General features: G+C 34.7%; 1 protein-coding gene across 1 annotated transcript; it reads right to left on the reverse strand.

The window, feature by feature from the left end:
• Positions 1-1907: 1907 nt before the first annotated feature.
• Positions 1908-18532, reverse strand: PDR2 (phosphate deficiency response 2). Its single transcript, XM_007029212.3, has 22 exons — positions 18387-18532; positions 17953-18216; positions 17780-17872; positions 14548-14750; positions 13623-13695; positions 13362-13534; positions 13105-13276; positions 12523-12627; positions 12327-12437; positions 12122-12208; positions 11848-12030; positions 11551-11601; positions 11340-11465; positions 10010-10089; positions 8129-8237; positions 7527-7655; positions 6420-6485; positions 6190-6261; positions 4928-5079; positions 4570-4681; positions 4374-4490; positions 1908-3550 (listed from the first exon to the last, which is right to left on the reverse strand). Exons 1-22 carry the CDS (start codon positions 18525-18527, stop codon positions 2435-2437), a joined length of 3735 nt encoding a protein of 1244 aa, XP_007029274.3. The 5' UTR covers positions 18528-18532; the 3' UTR covers positions 1908-2434.
• Between the last annotated feature and the right edge of the window lie 317 nt (positions 18533-18849).

Genomic DNA, 18849 nt, shown 5'->3' on the forward strand with positions numbered 1-18849 from the left:
TATTAAAAAGAAAAATAATCATTCTCAAAATGAAATTATTCCTTTTACTCATTTTAAATTTACAACATCCTTCTTTATCTCCTATTTGAGTAAATAATCTGTCAAAACTTTTCTTCGTGTAGAAAAAAAAAACATTAAAAATCATAATGATTAAAAGTCCAAGTTCGTTTGACGATATCTTGCTATAATTGTCTAGAACCTATAGTTCTAGGATCTCCAAGATGGGGTTTAGAGAAAAAGATCAAGTTGTCGCTAAAACTATCCAAGCTTTCGATAGAACTTGTAGTTCCAGGATGGGGTTTAGAGCAAGAAGATCAACCCTTAAAAGCCTTTTTCTTACTAATCAACCCATCCCATTTATAGATGATTATGGCATTGCTTCATAATTGGAAACTCGGTGAGCATGAGAATTCGAAGCTTGATACTGATGATTAGCATATACCATATATTGAAGAGAAATATTCTTCCCAAATCAAATTTGAACCTCCAAGCTGTGAACAAGGTACTCCTTGTAATCCCCAACACAAAGTTATACAAATAAAATTTAACCCTCTTTAAAAAATTCGTTATGTTGAGAAACAAATACAAATTGAAGATGTGTCTCTCAAACCTGATGTAGATATTCATTCTAAAAGTGTTATGATTATGAAAAAGATTTGCAACAAAAAGTCTTCTCAAACATATTTCTCACTTTGATAATCTCTAAACCATGATGTTTGGGTTTTTTTCAAACCGAATTGCCCTTTTTATTTTGCTTAAAAACACTATGTTAAGAATAGTCAAGACTTAGTTTGAAGCAATTAGTTTTTTTTTAAATTTTTTTTCAAATCCTTAACTTAACTATTTTTAAACATTTAGATGGGTAGAAAGGGAAAATCCAATTTCTAATCAACAATCTTTAATGCCATGTAGTATTGACATCATTAAAATAACACGTCAACATAACATGTGACAGATGACGTATCATAAAATTACTTATTGTATACTTGACTAACTTTCGTTAGTCAATAGTTAGTGAGAAGGGCTTATTTGATTTAAAATAAAAATTTGAAAGTTTATTTGAACGCAATAAAAGGATAGGGATTTAATTGATTTTTTTATATAGTTTAGAGGCTTATTTAGATATTGAGCCAAATTTTAATTAAAAATATCTATTTAAGTATTAAATTTTTAATGAAAATTATTCAAAAGTTTCATCCACTTGATATATTTTAAAACAATTTATATCTATCCATTGATTGGGATTTTCAATTGTAATTTTTTTAATTAATTTTAAAAAACAACCTCACAAACTCGACTTATACAATTTTATCAAAATTTTGTCCCTGCATATAAACTATGGAAAACATAGAAATACCAGAGGTATCAATATGGGCTGCTTTGACAATTAGGCCTTGTTTGGTTCATTGAAGATTTCAATGAGGGCAGGTTTTGACGAGGGAGAGGAGGGAGGGCCTTAAGAGCAATTGTGAAGAAGATAGGCGGGTTGGAGCAGAGAAAGATATCTGTGAGCCCAACAATCATAGGGTGGATGATGAACAAGTTACGGAAGTATACAAGCAGAAACTTGTTTGGGTTTGGATCCAACCACATCTTCTAATGAATTTGTATTGGACAAGTAAAGAGTTGAATTGCAACAATCTTGATGGATCTTAGAGGGCTTTGTTGAATTTGGGTTAATTAATAACAGAGTTTGATTGGGAGTGAAGAAAATAAGATGGAACAATACTCTTTTGAAGCATTGCTGCTCTGATCTGAACCATATCATAAAACCATTACTCTTTTATGCTTCCCAATCAACCCAGCTGCAGTAATTAATTACAGCATGAAGCTTGATTTGTTTTATGGCAAAGAAATCACTTGGCATCGACACGGTTTCTAGGACGAATAACGATTCATCTATCACATACTAGACAAAGATATTTATCGACCTTATGTATAAATGATTCAAAAGAAAAGTGGCCGAAACATTAATTCTCGGAAGAAGTAGCCATAAATGCTTGCAGTTGACAAGCTCACATGTTTGTCAGACATTCATATGAATGGTTGAAGGAATCATAATCCTAGGATAACAACCAACAATTTCTGTATCCACTTGTTACAATTTGGTAAATCTCATCAATTTCTGGGCTGTAAAGCTCACAACATAAGATTTGCTTGTACGTGCCTAAACTATTCTTCCAGGTCTCCTGAGCTAAAAAAAATCACAGTTGCTAAAGAATCACCTTCTCAGTATAGAGAATATAACATTCGACAAAAATTCCCATTTCAAGGGAGGAGCCCGTACGATTAACCTGGCAACCGTTGCATATCTAGAGAGAGCTAATAATCTCTTTACCCTTCGGTCTAGCTTTACTTCTATCCTAGAACCAGCATCTGCTTTTCAAAACAAACACATTCCAGGAGTAACCGCACCAATCCAATCTCCGTTCATTTAGACCTGCTTCTTCTCTGAATTAGCAGCAGCCACCCGTTGGCGCTTCCTCCAGGCTGGGATCTTACCAGGGAAAGCCCATCTTAACAGTCTCTCCCACAGATAGCAGCCCAGAAACATTAGTAGAGCCCACAGCAATAGCTTATCCCTCAATCCCAAGGGTAATGGAACCAACTTCAACCAATCATTCAAGTCCCTAAACAGATCCGATGTTATAACCACAAAGAAACCAACAGCAGCTACAAGAGCATACAAGAACGGCTTGTTCTCCGGGATGCTCTGGTTGAAAGGATGACCCATGTAATTGACTGCAAATGTAGCTACCTGGATCATCATGCTCACCATGTATGAAACTGTGTTCACTAGATTGGGGTGAAACTCCGAGTCTGGCTCAATGCACTCTTCAGGCATGTATTTCTCAGCTTCTTTCACAGAAGAAATCAAGAAAAATAGGTGCATTGCAAACTGTCCCATGAGAGAAAGGAAGACATAGGAGCAGAAAACATTGGGATGGGGCCGTGCCGCTGAAAGGGTGGGCAGTGGGCGGGCATGTGAGATAAACAGGAAAAAAGCTGCTGTAAATACACCACTGATCGTAGCCTGGACATCACCCAGCTTGACACCATCCAAATACATCACACTCAAGACATAAGCTGTAGCCAGGCAGTTAAGGCCAAGTATCTTGAACATCTGAAGGGTAGTCACGAGAGTGCTGCGTCCCTGACGAATGATGTCAGTGGTTGGGGCAACTGATGCATGTTTTGCTGTGAATGGTGATGCCATTGAGGCATCCCCCAGTTTGACAATAGGAGCTGAGCGACCATCACCCTCCTCATTCATCTCATCCATTAGCTTCTTCAGCTTCTGCCGCTGCATCTCTGCGGCATTAAGATGCCGGTTACTGGCTGTGTGGTTGCTAGATTCTGATCTTGTAGCAACTTTTCCTTTTGAAGAGGCTTCTGCATTAAGACTCACAGCTTTGCCTGTTGCTTCTACACTAGGCTTCGATTTCTTTAACTTTAATGACTTTGTGCTTTCATCTTTAGAGGTCCCTGGTGAAGAGCTTTCACTTTTAGTTGGAGGCACTGCATTCAATAGGGCAACACCTACATGTGCCTGAAAAGAAGTAGGGTATTACATGTCCATACATTTCCGCTATCTTAGCTTCTCTGAACAACTAATTTCACTTCTTTTAATTTTAAACCAAATATTGTAAGCAGAAAAACTTCTATCACACAACACCATTGCATTGATGTTGCTTTGCTTACAAACTAAATTTATTATTAGATTTAGTCAAAATATGGACACAAATTAATCCATATTTGCATAAAAATCACAAAACAACAGTGGAAGAGAATTTATAATAAAAATGATAGTTACAAATGGTAAAATATGACAAAGTAAAGGGGGAAAAAAACCTTGTATGTATACACAAAATCTTCTATAATTTAACCAAAGGATGGTAAATAAAACACTGTAGTTCTGCATCTCAGCAATGCCACAAACAAAAAAAAAAAAAGACTTTGGCAACTTGGATTTCAATTTCAATTTCATCCCAACCAGATAAAAATTGATAGATCGATCTTGTAGCCAAAAAATAATTATGACTGACCAATGTAATCCTACGAGGTATTTAGACAGCTCATCCAGTACATCCCATTACCTACTTGAGGTTTAGTTAAGTTGATTTCTAGTTAAGATTTGTTTTTTTTTTTTTTATTTGTTATGGGATTATTCATAGATTGATAACCAATGGCAGCACAATAAAAAAATAAAACTATATAGCCTTGATACATAAAGCTCAAATGAGATGCCAAGATAAGTCTACAAAACTTAAAAGCCCTAAACAAAATATGACCTGCCTTAAGCATAGATACATAAAAGCTAAAATGAGAGGCCAAAATGGGTGTACAAACTAAAAACCCTTAAAAAAAATTACCTGCTTAAGAGCTCCAACATCATTGGTCCCATCACCACACATTAAAGTTATCCTTCTCACTGTCTTGAAAGTGGTCATGATTAGTTCTTTCTGCTCTGGAGCAACTCTCGCAAAAACCTACAATGGCATTGTGGCAGGAATAACTTAGATTATGTGATGCAGAAGACCAATAACAAATGGATGGTAGAGTTGCAACCTTAACAAAAGGAATGACTCGTAAAACAGCAGAAGTCTGTTGTAACATTTCGATGCAGTCACCCCCAATACAGAGATCATGAGTTTCAGATAAAGCTTCAACCTCTTTCTCACTGAATATCAGGTCAAATCCTTTTGTCAGTCCAGTTAAGCAGAAGAATAAGGAAGGCTGGGGGAGGGGGCCTGGCAGTAATACTACACACCAGATCAGCGGGGCAATATGACTAATTCCATACAAGATGGAAGATTAAACAAACCTTGATATTTATGGAAGAACCAATACTTATTCTCAGCAAGTTTTATCAGAATCTAAACCCAGAAAAAGAAAATACAGTAGATAACAAAGACAGAAACTTAACCTGTAGCGAATCCTCTCCGTCTCATCTGGTGATACCCAATTGTATTCTTCTCCATTCTTCACTGGACCAAGAATCAATGCTGGTTTTGATACAATATGAACTTGGCCCGCAACATGGCAAGCTGTCAAAGCTTGGTCACCAGTAATCATCACCTAAAATTAGGAAATTTTATATTCAGCAGAAAATGAATTTCCTTCCCAAATCCAAGACTTCTCCGATTAGAGGAGACGGGAAGAGGGGAAGGCAAGAAGAGCACATGAAACCTAGGAGGTAGTTTCCACATAAAACAAACCCTAACAACCTCATGGTGGAATGTCAGACAAACAGCAAAAACTACTTTCCATTCTCAAAGTAAGACATGATTCACAGGGAAGGACAAACCAAGAACTGAAAAAGGAAAGGGCAGGCAGAAATTAAAAAAAAATATATGAAGATCATTCTCTCTAGAGCCCCACAATCCAATCTACCCAAGTTTAGGCTAATCATTAGAGAAAAGGAGAGTGAGTCAAGTTCTGTTACATACATAAAAACATATATGTATTCATAATTTATTTCATTAGTAAGGTACTTAAATAGTAGAATCAATTCTTTTTCCTTATAATATACACGAACTACCATACAAATTGGGGGAAAAATTGTACATCCTGGTAAAAGAGATTGTAAGGAAAATTCTAAATGTTCCGAAAAACATTACTGATAGGAAACCTGTAAGGATCAAATGATTTTATCTTCCTTCCTATCAATTTTTTATCCTACCAAGAAAGAAAAGAGACATCTTTTCCGTTCCATCCACTGTTCCATCCATCCAACAATATATACCAGCTAACTTCTCTTCTTTTTTTTTTTCACTTTTTATCTCTGTATTTTCCCATCATCCCTACCAACTAAAGCTTAAAAGTACATGTTCAGAGTAGGTGACATGCTAGCTTAGCATTTGGAGGGGGAAGGTATCCACACATGCAACCCAAAATCCATACTCATGTTTGGATTCCAGTAACAATTTCTAGGCAGACTTTGAAAACCTCAGGCCCCAATTATAAAAAGTAAATAATTTCACTGTTGCATATATATAGGTACAAATGACCTTGCGCGGGCACAAAAATTTTCACAACTCCACTTCCTAAGAGAGTGACATGAGCTAAATGAAAGAAAATTTGAGATTTGCAATTGGTAAAATCAATAGCCCTTTTCTTTAACCTTTCTTTACAAGGAAGAATACCACAACATTTAGAAAGAGATGTCCAGAAGATGATGCCACTTACCAAATCATGTGAAGAATTCTTTAATTCAGAAAGAATAGTGGAAGAGTCTGCTCTAATAGGACAGTTAAATACCTGAAAAATTAAGCTTCAAGCATTCAGTGGTAACAAAGATAAGTAGTATCAAAAGTCAAAACACTGATCTAAACATCTCAAAGTGCAAATTAGTGCCCCAAAAGAACAAACAAAAAAATAATTTACAAAGAGGAAAGGATTTATTGCTTAATGCTTACTGCAAAACCAGCAAATGTGAGGCCACACTCCACAGTATCTCTCTCCAAGCTTCTAGCTTCACTAACCTGCAGAAGACAATTGAAATTAGAAGACAGGCCAACAACTTAAGAACTTGAGATCAGAAGAAATTTACAAGTAAAAGAAAAAAAAAAGTTAAAACTGCAGGTGTTTGTGCATTACTCAGACAAATAATTATCTTAATAATATATTGATAGACTCCACTCTTTTCCACTTCTGGTTTTTATCCACAGGTAAAGGGTGTCTAAACACTTTTGATGATCAAGGTCTCTTCCATATATTTGAGTTGTCTGAAGTCCTCAGGTGTAAGATGAGAAAACTAATCCCAAGTAAAAAGTAGTTCACAGTAAATTTTCTTTTCTAGGGATATATATATATATATTTGAGGGAACCAAATGCTGAACCCAGATGGGATGCTACGGTCAATGATCCAAAGAACTATGGTAATACCATGTCAAGCACCAAATTCTCTCTCATTCCCCATTCCAAGCCCCTCTTAAGAAAACATTTTTTACTCTTTTTATATTAAAACAGAAGTTGCACTGAATATTTGAATAATTGGGAGGTCGTTTACATTGTTGTCGATTCTTTGTTTTACGTTTTGAGTTCACAAAATTTTTTCATTCATTTTGTTTTTAATTTTTAACAACAGGCAACATGCTTGGCTACGTAAAATTGTTGCAATAGTGTGTCCATGGTCTAGTGATAGAAGTGGTTAGAAGTATGAGATCTTTGGTTCTATGTAAAAATGAAATCTTTTCAGTTCGTATTTTTTTACCCTAAAAAGAGGTAATGCTTGTGCAAAGGTACCGTTCATTCATGCATGAAAAGTGTTGGATATGTATCCAAAATGTTGAGAACAAGAAATTCTTTGCACCAACAATTTTGATTTTTTGTTTTTCTAAAACAAAAGAAAATGGAGCCTGAAGTATCACTCAGCAATCATGTATTAAGTAATTGAAACAACATTGCTATCAATCTTAAAGATTCATAATTATTGATCTTCTGCAGAAAGGAGAGAGAGAGAGAGAGAGAGAGAGAGAGAGAGAAGTTGGATGGGGGTTAATATAAATCTATTGAACACTTACTGTCATATCTGGAAGAGATTTGTAAGCAAGAGCCAGCACACGAGACCCTTGACGTGTATATTTCTTGTAGGTTTCAACATATGATGGTGGCAAATCAGTGAGTCTATCTTGGATAGTCTCAGGTGCACCCTGCATGCATAAGGTCTGACTAATGAGAAAATTTATATAATAGTTCCTTCTTTCTAAATGGCTATGACACATGGCATACAGTAGATCAACAATCACAAGCTAGGAAATGCACTCTGGGAGATTCAATTATTACCTATTAACAAGTTGGCACATGGAAAAGAGAGGAGAAACATAGCTTTAAAAGAGATCAAAAATATCAACCCTTAATTGGGTAACAATGCTTCAAATATTCCTAAACCAAAAATGCTTGAGACTTGGGAGATGCTTCCTATTTGACATATAAACATCTATGATAGTTATATTGCATTATGGAAGTTTTATCAATCAATAGTCTCCAAGGAAACCCATATATCCAAAAATTCTGCTCCAAGCACAGAATCTGATTTTTGGCAAGAATCTGATATAGCAAACCAATATATCCAAACAAATAGAAAACAGAAAATAAAAAGAAAAAAGGACATCAGCAAACAGACCTTGACAAAAACGAAAAACTCCTCCTGGACACGAACAACAACTGACATTCGTTTCAAGTGGGATGCAAAATGGTGCCTCTGCACAATCTGCACGGCATTGCCACTTCCCCTGAAGTTCATTAGATTAACAAATGAGTGCATGAAACCACAACTTAACAGAGAAGAGAGCTTCTAAAATAGTGAGTGGTGACAAGAGTGCTGGACAAATAAATATGTAAATATAACGTGTGAAATATAAACAAAAGTTGCACCTGAATAACAGGCTATATTAATATCTAAAAGTGTATTTTGAATTATCAGTCATTATTCATCAGTCCGCTCCTAAACTATTAACAGCCAACTGCAGGTTCTAAATAGTGAACAACTATTTTGAACGAAATACAGGACCACGTATTTAATATTCTAGCTGGTTAGATAAAAATAAAACAGATAGGAATCATATAGGTATGAAAGGGCTAGTCAAATTTGTTAATTCTGACTTCAGCAACAGATTCAATCCATCTGATCAGATGCTCTATGGTAGGAACCCAGTTCCCATTATCAGCTATTGAGATATACATATATATATATATATATATATTTTAGTGATGCTTAAAATAACCTTCTCAAAATGAACTTGTATTTGAGTTTCTTGTTCAGTCACAAAATATCAAACTACTGGTGCCAAATGGAAGGCAGCATTTATACGTTGAATTATTTGCTTAAATTTTTCATATTTTTCTTTGGAAAGAGCAGTTCTGAACGCTAGGATCCCAGGTTTTCTTGTCTATCACATCCCTTCTTTTGGTTATCCTTAACTTTCCTTCTAGCTTATGATCCATTTCTTCTACTTAATAGTTTCGTTTATCACCTCTCTGTTCAACTTCCTGTCCACATTTACTTCTTTTCATTTCAGTCAGAATACTTGGCTTTCAGATTCAATCAGTTAAACTAGTTTATCATGTTAATAATTTTCCAAATCCTGGACTTTATCAAGTTTCTTATCTGGTCACATAGTTCACTTGTGTCTTCTAACCATTTCAATATACTTCCCCATATATAGGGCAGCATGGAATCAGTTTTTTCTTTATAGTTTAACTAAATAGCAAATATCATTGCTTGTTTTCCAAAAGAATCCGAGCACTGAATATAAGGCTGTAACATAAACTCACTATGATTTTAGTTTCCATTTTGAACATTTCTTACCTAACAAATAAGAAACCATATGGCTGAAGTTAGAAGACACCTTAACTTATTAAGGGAGTGTTGCTCTAAATTTTGACCAACAGTTAACTGGCACTCTACCCAAAACATAGTAACATAAAAATTTCAAACACGTCATATACAGCAATGCATTACCGTAATATTAGGGCCTTTCCCTAATTCTTAATTACCAATGACATTTACAAGCCAACTTTTAATCAAATGGATGATCAATTAAGCAAAGACAACTTTTTTTCTTCTCTAGAAACAAAAAATTCCTATTACTATCCATTAGAGTTCCAGTAGTATCCATTATTCCATAGTAGCAACAAATATTCATGTTGCTGTATACAGTGGGCTCAGTTCAGTCAGCACAAAGTATCTGCAAACAGCACCTCCACCATCAAATAAGAACAGAGGAAGAAATTTTAGGCTTATTTTCTAAGTTAGAAATTTTTCAAGGATGAAATCTTGTCTTTCCATTCTCAACATTTCTAAGGAATCCCTTCCTTCCTTTTACCTTATTCTTCCCCTAGAAAGGGGAATAAACTACTTAAACTTGCATGAAGTATGACCAGATTCAGGAACACGTAAAAAAGCAGCAGATATTAGAAGCCACTAATAAAAGAATAGAAATAAAATTGCAAACACATGAATCGATAAGAAAATCAAAACTGACTAATGAGCATTGCAAATTACTTTTTTGGAACAGCCTTCTCATCAGATTTATAACTCCAATCAATTCCTTTTAATGCAGCTTTCTCAAGAGGATCACCAACCTACAAGCATTTGCAGAATTTAAAAGCAACTTACAATAGTAAGAAATACAAAACCTAACTATAAATATGTAATTGACAACAAAAATGCAACACAACGTCACACTACCAGGATCACAAAGGCACATTCAACATACTCATGCTCCAGAGCAGACTATATCAAAACTAGGATTGTAGAAGTGAGTGAATTCCAAAAATCTAAAGAGTTATATAAAGCCAAAAGGCAGATATGGAAGATTAATTTAAATGCCCTAGTTTAAAATTACCAAGTTAAAAGATATTAGGTTTGAGCCAGCAGTAGTGCGCATTCACTACCAAGTTAAAAATTACAACAATAAAAGAAGTTTTCTAAGAAGAGAAGCAAGCCAGAGAAGTGAATTGGCAACTAACATTCAATAACAGAATGCTGATGTTGCAGTAGAAAGAAGACAATGATACTGCAAAAGATCAAGTTGGAAGAACTAAATGATCCCTTGAAGTGCATGCAATGCTAACCTAATGATGAACCATCGGACCCTGTTCCACATAAATTTTTCCAGGGAAGAAAAGAGTGTAAAACATTTACAATCCTAGACTTGTTTAAAAGAAAAGTGATTTTCGATTTAATTTATCATTTGCCAAATTGTACAATTTAAATTAAGAAACTAAGTTGGTCCTGATGTAACATGTGCGAGACAACTCAAAATAAAAAAATAAAATTAGGCTATAGAAGAGAAAGAACAATCATTCACCTCATCAATACAATGACTTGCATCACAGATTTATCCAAGTCATTTCCTTTAAAATCATAGTTCCGATGCAAATACAGTGTGAAACCTTTTATCAAATGCAGTGAAATTTGTTATGTTGTACCAAATAATATTTTTCACCAACGATTTTACAGTAAATACATAAAGCCAATGGTAAGTAGTTCATCTGTAGGTTGCCATCCATGTAGCTTAGAAAGGCCCAAAATTTAGCCTGCTATAAGAATACATGGGTGCATCTGATGGAGATTCTCATCAAGCAACAGAAAATGAGATAGAACCAATAGTGGATTTTTACATCCTCAAGGCATTTCTATTTTTCTCATGCTAAAGGTTTCTTGCACTGAAAATATGTGATATACATCCACTTTCATTAGCTGGTTTCTCTCGTGCTTTCAATAAAACTACTTATCATCAAATAGAAAAATATTGCATCCCAAAAAATAATTATAAGAAAGCAGAATCGAAAGACAGGAATTATAAGCAATGCTTATCCAACCAGCATACCAGCTTGTTGTCGACAAACACCAAGGCATGACAAGAAGCCAGAATCTCAACCGTGCGGTGATAAACTTTAGTCATATCAGATTCTAAGTCTGAACTGCCACTTAACCCAACAACTCCACAGAACTCCTGGAAAAGAGCACAGAGAAATGAATTCGAGTTATGAAAATAAAATCATTACAGAAAATTACATCTGGCCTTATTAGTGACATACCATATCATCTGACGTCAGTGTTCCAGTTTTATCAAAACAACAAATGTCAACCTGTGGAAAGAAATAACAGGCAGCACTGACTTTAGTATGAACCAAAGCAGCATAATGGTATTGTAATGTGCCATGCACACCAGAATCTCACCAAAACAAAGAATTAGAAAAAGCATGAGAAAATAAAGTATCGCCTGTACAATCATGTCTAAACCATGGAGATTAAAACTACAAACTATCTTCTCTAAACTATTTCATGCCAAATTCCTAGGCCTTTAGCCCATTAAAAGAATTGGCCCGACCAACCTTTCCAGCAAATGGGATTCGAAAAGGCTCTGTACAAAATATTCCACGCCGCGCAAGGGCAATCAAAGATGTATTAACAGCTATTGATAATTCCATTGGTAGCTCTGGGGGAATCACAGAAGTAATAATGAGAGAACAACCTAGAAAGAGCTTGTACTTGCTCCTTGTAGGATCCTCCAGCCCCTATATATGTAAAAACAACATCATTATCCTATAGCTAGCCGTAAAGCATAAGCCTAATATTCTCTCACATACCTCAAGGAAAAATATTTACCTTTTTAAGTACATAACCAGCAGCAATTATTGCAAACACAACAAGAAATAAAATGAAAAGGCCACTTTCCCAGCTGTTAGCAGTAACCTACAAGACATCATTGAAAAGGGAGCTACTGAAAAATCAAATACAAGAATGATATAATCCTATAGATAAACTAAAATTTTAAACAAGTGTATTAGAGTACAGAACAACAACAAATTACCCTGTCTGTAGAAAACAAAATTGTCCTCATAAGTTTCCCTTGACTTGTTTCAAAACCAGTGCGCAGAACAACAGCCAAGCAGCCACCATCAGGAGTTTTCAGAGGGAAGCTCTGACTCCAATTAGAAACATAGAAACATAAATAAAAGGGATAAGCATATCAGATATACAAATAACTGAATCTTGGAATAACCTACCTTATCTGCAGTGTGCTGCAATATTTTAGTCCCACCAAACAAAATATGATTTTTATCACGCTTGGCAGATAGCTTCTCCTCAAGCCCCCTGCCCGCTATAGAAACCTAAAAAATAATTCCATCCCATGTAAATTGTTCAAATGTGACTCAGAAGTAATAAATGCTTCACCCTTGTCCAGCACCTATGAGGGAAATAATTTGACAAACATCCCCAAATGAAGTCCAACAGATGTACATACCAACTGATCTAAACTATAATCATAAAACTTAGGAAAAGCATTTAAAGGTTACAGCAGTAAGCCTAGATAATACAAAATTTTCAAGCCATACTTAAAAGATTGCAATACTAGCCATCAAAGAGAAAAACAGTTAGTTATATTATAGAAAAATTACATCCTAAAATAGTACTTCCACATCAAGCCATTCATACAAGTAAAAATCAAACAGATAATTCAACGCTTCAGTAACCTGAGTACATAAACCGCACAAATACAGACGAAATAAACTTCCCTCTCCATCACATATCAGATACCCAGGGGGAAAGAGATCATTGATTACTAAAATAGAGAAGAAAGGATTCACCTTCCATTGGGGAGTAGACTCGCCTGTGAGAATGGCTTCATTCACGATAGCACTTCCAGCCAGTATAAGCATGTCTGCTGGTACAGACTTATCTTCTCCATTTTGACCAGATGACCGACCCATGGAGACAACATCCCCAGGCAATAGATCAGTGCCAGAAAGTTTCAGCCACCTGCAACTCCCAAAGTTTGACAGATAAATCTACAACTCTGAAATAGCTTTTGAACTTCTAACAAAAAAATGATGGTGAAACATACTTCCCACATCGATGCACCATTAGAGTCTGGCTGTCCACTCTAACACGTCTTAGCTCACTTAAAGTCTTTAACCGACTTTTTGCCATTGTTGACTCGAACATAAACAGCATGAATAAGGTGAACAAACTGTAATACCAATACTCATCCAGACACCAAAGACCAACACAGAAGACCTATGCACGAACAATATAAAAATGTTAAAGAAAAAACTAAAATGTCTTGAAATATGAGAGAGATTTGAATGAGTAACAAGGAGAAAACCTGAAAGACAAAAAAGGGCTCCATGCAATGCTCTTTCATTAATTTCTGAAAAGTAGGTTGTGGATATTCAAATCTGCATGACATAAAGAAATATACATGAAGATGAAATTCATTTTATTATCATAAAATTAAAACAATAACCTAAATGGTCACAGTATACAAATGTAGTTTACAAGTCACAACTGATATAAGTAGTAAATTATCATTTTAAAAATGAGTGGGAGGAAAGCATTGTGATCTGTAAAAAGGAATTGGTAGGCATCAAAATAGAATTAAAACAAAAAGAGATTGCAGAAGTTTTCACTACAGCAGAGAAGCATCTGAAATCACCTAACTACCAAAAAAGGAGCATTTTCAATTATTACAATGTTCTAACTGGAATCTTTATCATATTCAGTTTCAGAAAACCTGAAAGTACAAAAGAAGAATGACACTCTAATGTAAGATAGTTTGTTTTTCTTTTCATGAATTACATCTTTCATTCTATGAGAAGAATAATGTTCTAATGTAGGAAAAATTTGTCCTCTTGATGAAGCTTTTAATTTCTTCCTTATTTTTACTTCTGATAGCAAAATCTAACAAAATTAAAGAATTCTTCAAATTCCAAAATCCCAATCAGCATATACCAGATGCTAGAAATTAGTGAAACAACAGCACCTAATATGTCAAATTTATCAAGAATCAAATGTATTTAACAAGCTCTACTTCAACCAACTATAACACTAGTTTGCAAGAACATTGTCATATGAAAACAAGTAACTACTGAGACTCCACATAATACAATAGGAAAACCATTAATCCATTGATCACCAAGTGCATTAAGCTACAATCGTAAGGTTATTTTCAATAGTCATATATATACATATATATATAGAGAAAGTCAATTCAAAAGGGTAAAGACAAAATTGCTATAATAGCAACATACACATTCCGTCCCCATTTTTCAGCTGCAACAAGAACTTTAGCATCAGAGCCATGGCCAGAGCTTTTTAGGTAATAGCCAAATGTTTCCTTGGTAGGGTATGGAAGCTTGGAAAAGGTCTCCTCCTCCTTAGAATAGATAAAGCACTGCTTTCTGAAATCAAAGTAAATCTCCTCCGCCTCTGTTGCAGATGAAGAACTTGCCACCTATGCAATTAAAGAAAGGAAACAAATTAAGAACCCAAAAAAGGAGAAGGGGGATAAAAAAAAGGGCAGTGGAGCAAATATAAATCACACAATTTGTATGAAAAGACAGACAATTGATAGGGAGTGACACACATAAGAACCCAAGAAAGGGGAAAGAAAAGGCAAGTGAAGAGGCATTAACAAATTACACAACTATACAAACAAAACTCCTGATGAGGAGAAAAAGAACCATTCAACAACTATCACAAGAGATTAGACGGAATCCCCCTCCCTCCCTCCCTCCCTCCCTCCCTCTCTCTGTTTGCGCGTCTGAGTATATTTAACCCCAAGCAAATGCAATCAGACTATTAATTAGCGGGTTGGGTGTGCATCTGCAAGAGCACAACTCTTTGACCTACCATTCTACAGTAATCCCTCTGTTGGCTTCTGAACCTAATTAAGAAACAACGATAGTCCTCTAGCTCTCAAGAATCTAGCATTTGCTTCTCAACTACACTTCCGGTTATAAACCCGCCCCCCCACACCCTCCCCCACCCCTTCCCAAACAATCTACACCTTAGCACATTCAAACGATGCTTTAATGATGCTAGCTTGACTCACAAAGCACTAATGAAAGAAAGAACACATAGCCAAAAATGATGATCACACATTACCCATAATGACATATTTCCATGAATTAAAACATTATATAAATAGTTTTCAACTCAAATTGAAGATCAAGAAGAATAAAACACAGATTAAAAAAGCTAAAACAGAGGAACAAACTCAGAAACAACAATTATCACTGCAAGGAAACTCAAGCCTACAGCTACACTATTCTTTTAGAGGTTGTGGTATATGCTGTAGAACATTAACACCTTAGTGACTTTTGCACAAGTGTGCATGCATCCTCATACCTATGGAACAAACTTATTGTGCAATACAAACATAACTGGGCAGTGCACAGGTTTAGTTTACATAAAACAGGCCTAAACTTCATCAATATAGAGTGCATGAACAGGAATGATAAACATAACATATGAAATAGCTACAAATTCGTAAGCGCACAAAAGATAATGCATTATTATGTAGTCAATCTAAAAGTCCCTAATCCAAAGGAACCTTACAGATCAGTATTTACAAGGCGTGCACCTTCACACTAAGGCACAACCCCAAACCAGGTAATGTGCCTTGCACCCTTTCTTGCGAGGTGCCTTTGATCAGGCACACGCTTTTTGCACCTATGCACGCTTTTTGCAGCAAAAAAGTGCCAAAAAGAAAAAGGTCTGAATTTAGAGTCATTTAGGTTTCTTTAACTTCTAATTTAATTTATCTGCTCTTCTTTCAATTGTCAAAAAAGAAAGCTAATATTAGCTCTCTTTGCAAGAATAAGATAATGGGTTTTCTAGTCCAAGCACAATTTATTTTGAAAATTGAAGTGAAGGAGACGTAGAGATTTCTTTGATGATGACTATAAGTTAATTATGATAATTCCAGATATTTAGAATATGTTAAACTAGGCAATGGAGTAAATTCTTTAATGTTTTATTAAGAAAATCATAAAGTTTAAGCTTATCAAATACAAATATATAGGATTTTCTTTGTCTTATTTATCTTTAAAATATTAGCCCTTACAACTACTCAGACGGGTTTTTTTTTTGCCTTGCACTATTGCCAAGAGCACATCTTGCACCTTTGACAACATTGCATGAAAGCATTATAAACTCACCAGATATTCACTTTTATTTACCTAAACCTCCCCATGGGGACAAAGTTCAAAAAAAAAGGTGAACATCAACCACCAGTATAGAGGCTAGACATAAAGATAGACAAAATAGAAGTCACCTTATATTTCAAAAGAAGGCATACTCTAATTAAAAGTATACTCCAACCTTTGTATTTACTTCATGACATTTTTCCCTTTCCTTGCTTGGTAGCAATATCCAAAACATTGTTTTCCAGGAGTGGGTTAATGCTTCAAAGAGAGGTGAAAAGCTATAGATTTAATCCCCTCTACACTTTCTCCTTTTAATTCAAAAGGCAATAATTCATGCTATTGATCTTATAGATCATTTATTCTATAAAAATTGGTGTTCTACTAGGTTGGCATCCACCTTTGGTGCCTTCCAGTCTGTTTGATCTTTCATTTATTAAACTATCCCTAAACAAGTCATATAAAGGCAATGCTAGGTCCAACCACAAAATAGCATTTAATGCCTGCTACCTTGAATTTCATGGGAACCAAAGTTGCTCCACTAAATGTCCATCTTATGAAGTTTCATAAAATGCATGCATGGCACTCAAAATTGATGTCAACTTATAAATCCATGAATAAAACTACATCATCCATGCTTCTCACTCATATTTCTACTCCTAATGCAGTCAACCTAAAAATTAATGAGAAAATAGAACTCTAAAACAATAAGAAAACAACAATCATAACACTAGAACAATCACAATATCTATCCAATTTTCAAAATCAGCCAAAAAAATACCTAAGCTCATTGCCTTTATTTGACTAAGAATACACCTTAAATCTCTCAATAGATCTTATACCTTCGGAAATTTAATATAAGTTAAAAAATATGATGCAATTTCATTGAGTTGTTGCAAATTAAAACTGAAATGCCACGCCAATTCTAACAAAAATATTCTATAAAACTGAATCATGCATTTTGTTCTGCAAAAAAGCAATTACAATTTTAATAATTAATTCATTAAAATATTACCACTTAGTTTTACTTCCAAACAGACATCTTGTGTTCTACTTATAGAATAAAAAAAGCAAGAAACAAAAAACAATTAAAATGCAACACCAATTCTAACATTAATATTCGATGTTCTATATAAAACTAAAATCTTTCAATTTGTTCTAAAAAGAAAAAAGAAAAATGAACTATGATATTAATTTTTAATTTCTTAAAAATATCACTACTCAGTGTTCCATCCAAACGTACAGAATGAAAAGAAAAAAGAGCAAGAAACAAAAGCACACTAGACAATACCTACATACTTTAAAAAGAAAACCAAAAAAAGAGAGAGAAACTTGCCTGTTTACGAAAATGAAGTGGCACTACCTCTTTCGAACCAGAAAACTTTGCCGGAGTGATTTTGCAGGCATCAGCAAGGCGAATATCATTAACCTACACACACCATGACATTCCAAAATTATAAAGAAATAAACAGAAAATGAAAAAGAATATGCTAAAATAATATCTATTACCTTACTGTATTGAACAAGGCACTTGAAATCGACGGACCAAGCGGTGAAAAGCAAGACCAATATGTGAGTAACAACAAGGCCGCCAAAGACGATGGCTGCATCAACGAAATCTATGCTAGGAACTACAATAGTTAACCAAAGGACATAAAGAATTGCGAAAGGCCAAACGTCTAATCGCCATGCTTTGTGTTTCCTTCTTAGTAAATCGACTTTGTCCACTACTTTTCCACCGACATGGAACCTCGACATCTCAAATCCACCGCACTGTTTGGTTATTGAGAAAGTGCGTGTAAGAAAAAAAAATTAGGAAATGAAGAAAACTGATCGATCTTGGGATCGGTAAAGTCAATTTAAAACGATGGACAGGAAAATTGATAGAGTAATTAAATCTGGAAGAAGTTATGTATCTAAAAAAAAAAAAGCCGTAAAGATACCTGAGAAGATGAGATCTGAAACCCTAGAAAAGCAAAAAGAATTTGAGCAGAGACAGGGAGTGGACAAGGGAAAGAGGAAGTGCCGCTTTGGAACATATAAAGCGTAATAAAATGGAGCATATAAGAAATAATAAAGTACATTAAATCAAGACTCGTTTTCTTTTTCTCTTTTTTCAAGGAATCAAGAAGAGTTATTTATTGTAATTTATAAAGCGAAAATAATATGAAATTAAATTTACAAACTGAAAATAAAAACAAATTTAACTTTACAAATTAAATTAGATGATTATCATACATCCATTTAATAATTAATTACTAAAAAATTAATACTTCATAAGCAAATTAAGATTGATACGTTTGTTTATGGAAATTATTAATTGCTAAATAGATATACGATAATCGTTTAATTAAAATTAACAACTTCAACACTTTTGGAATTAGTAAGGGAAAACTTCAATTCCAA

Source organism: Theobroma cacao, chromosome 5 (genome assembly GCF_053813885.1).
Source record: "Theobroma cacao isolate CCN51 chromosome 5, ASM5381388v1, whole genome shotgun sequence".
Lineage (NCBI taxonomy): Eukaryota > Viridiplantae > Streptophyta > Magnoliopsida > Malvales > Malvaceae > Theobroma > Theobroma cacao.

Coding starts and splice junctions, on each gene's coding strand:
- PDR2 (XM_007029212.3), bottom strand. CDS start 18,527: ATGTACTTTATTATTTCTTATATGCTCCATTTTATTACGCTTTATATG. Junction 12,628..13,104: donor AGTCTACTCCCCAATGGAAG/GTGAATCCTTTC, acceptor ATTATTTTTTAG/GTTTCTATAGCGGGCAGGGG. Junction 12,438..12,522: donor TGCAGCACACTGCAGATAAG/GTAGGTTATTCC, acceptor AATTGGAGTCAG/AGCTTCCCTCTGAAAACTCC.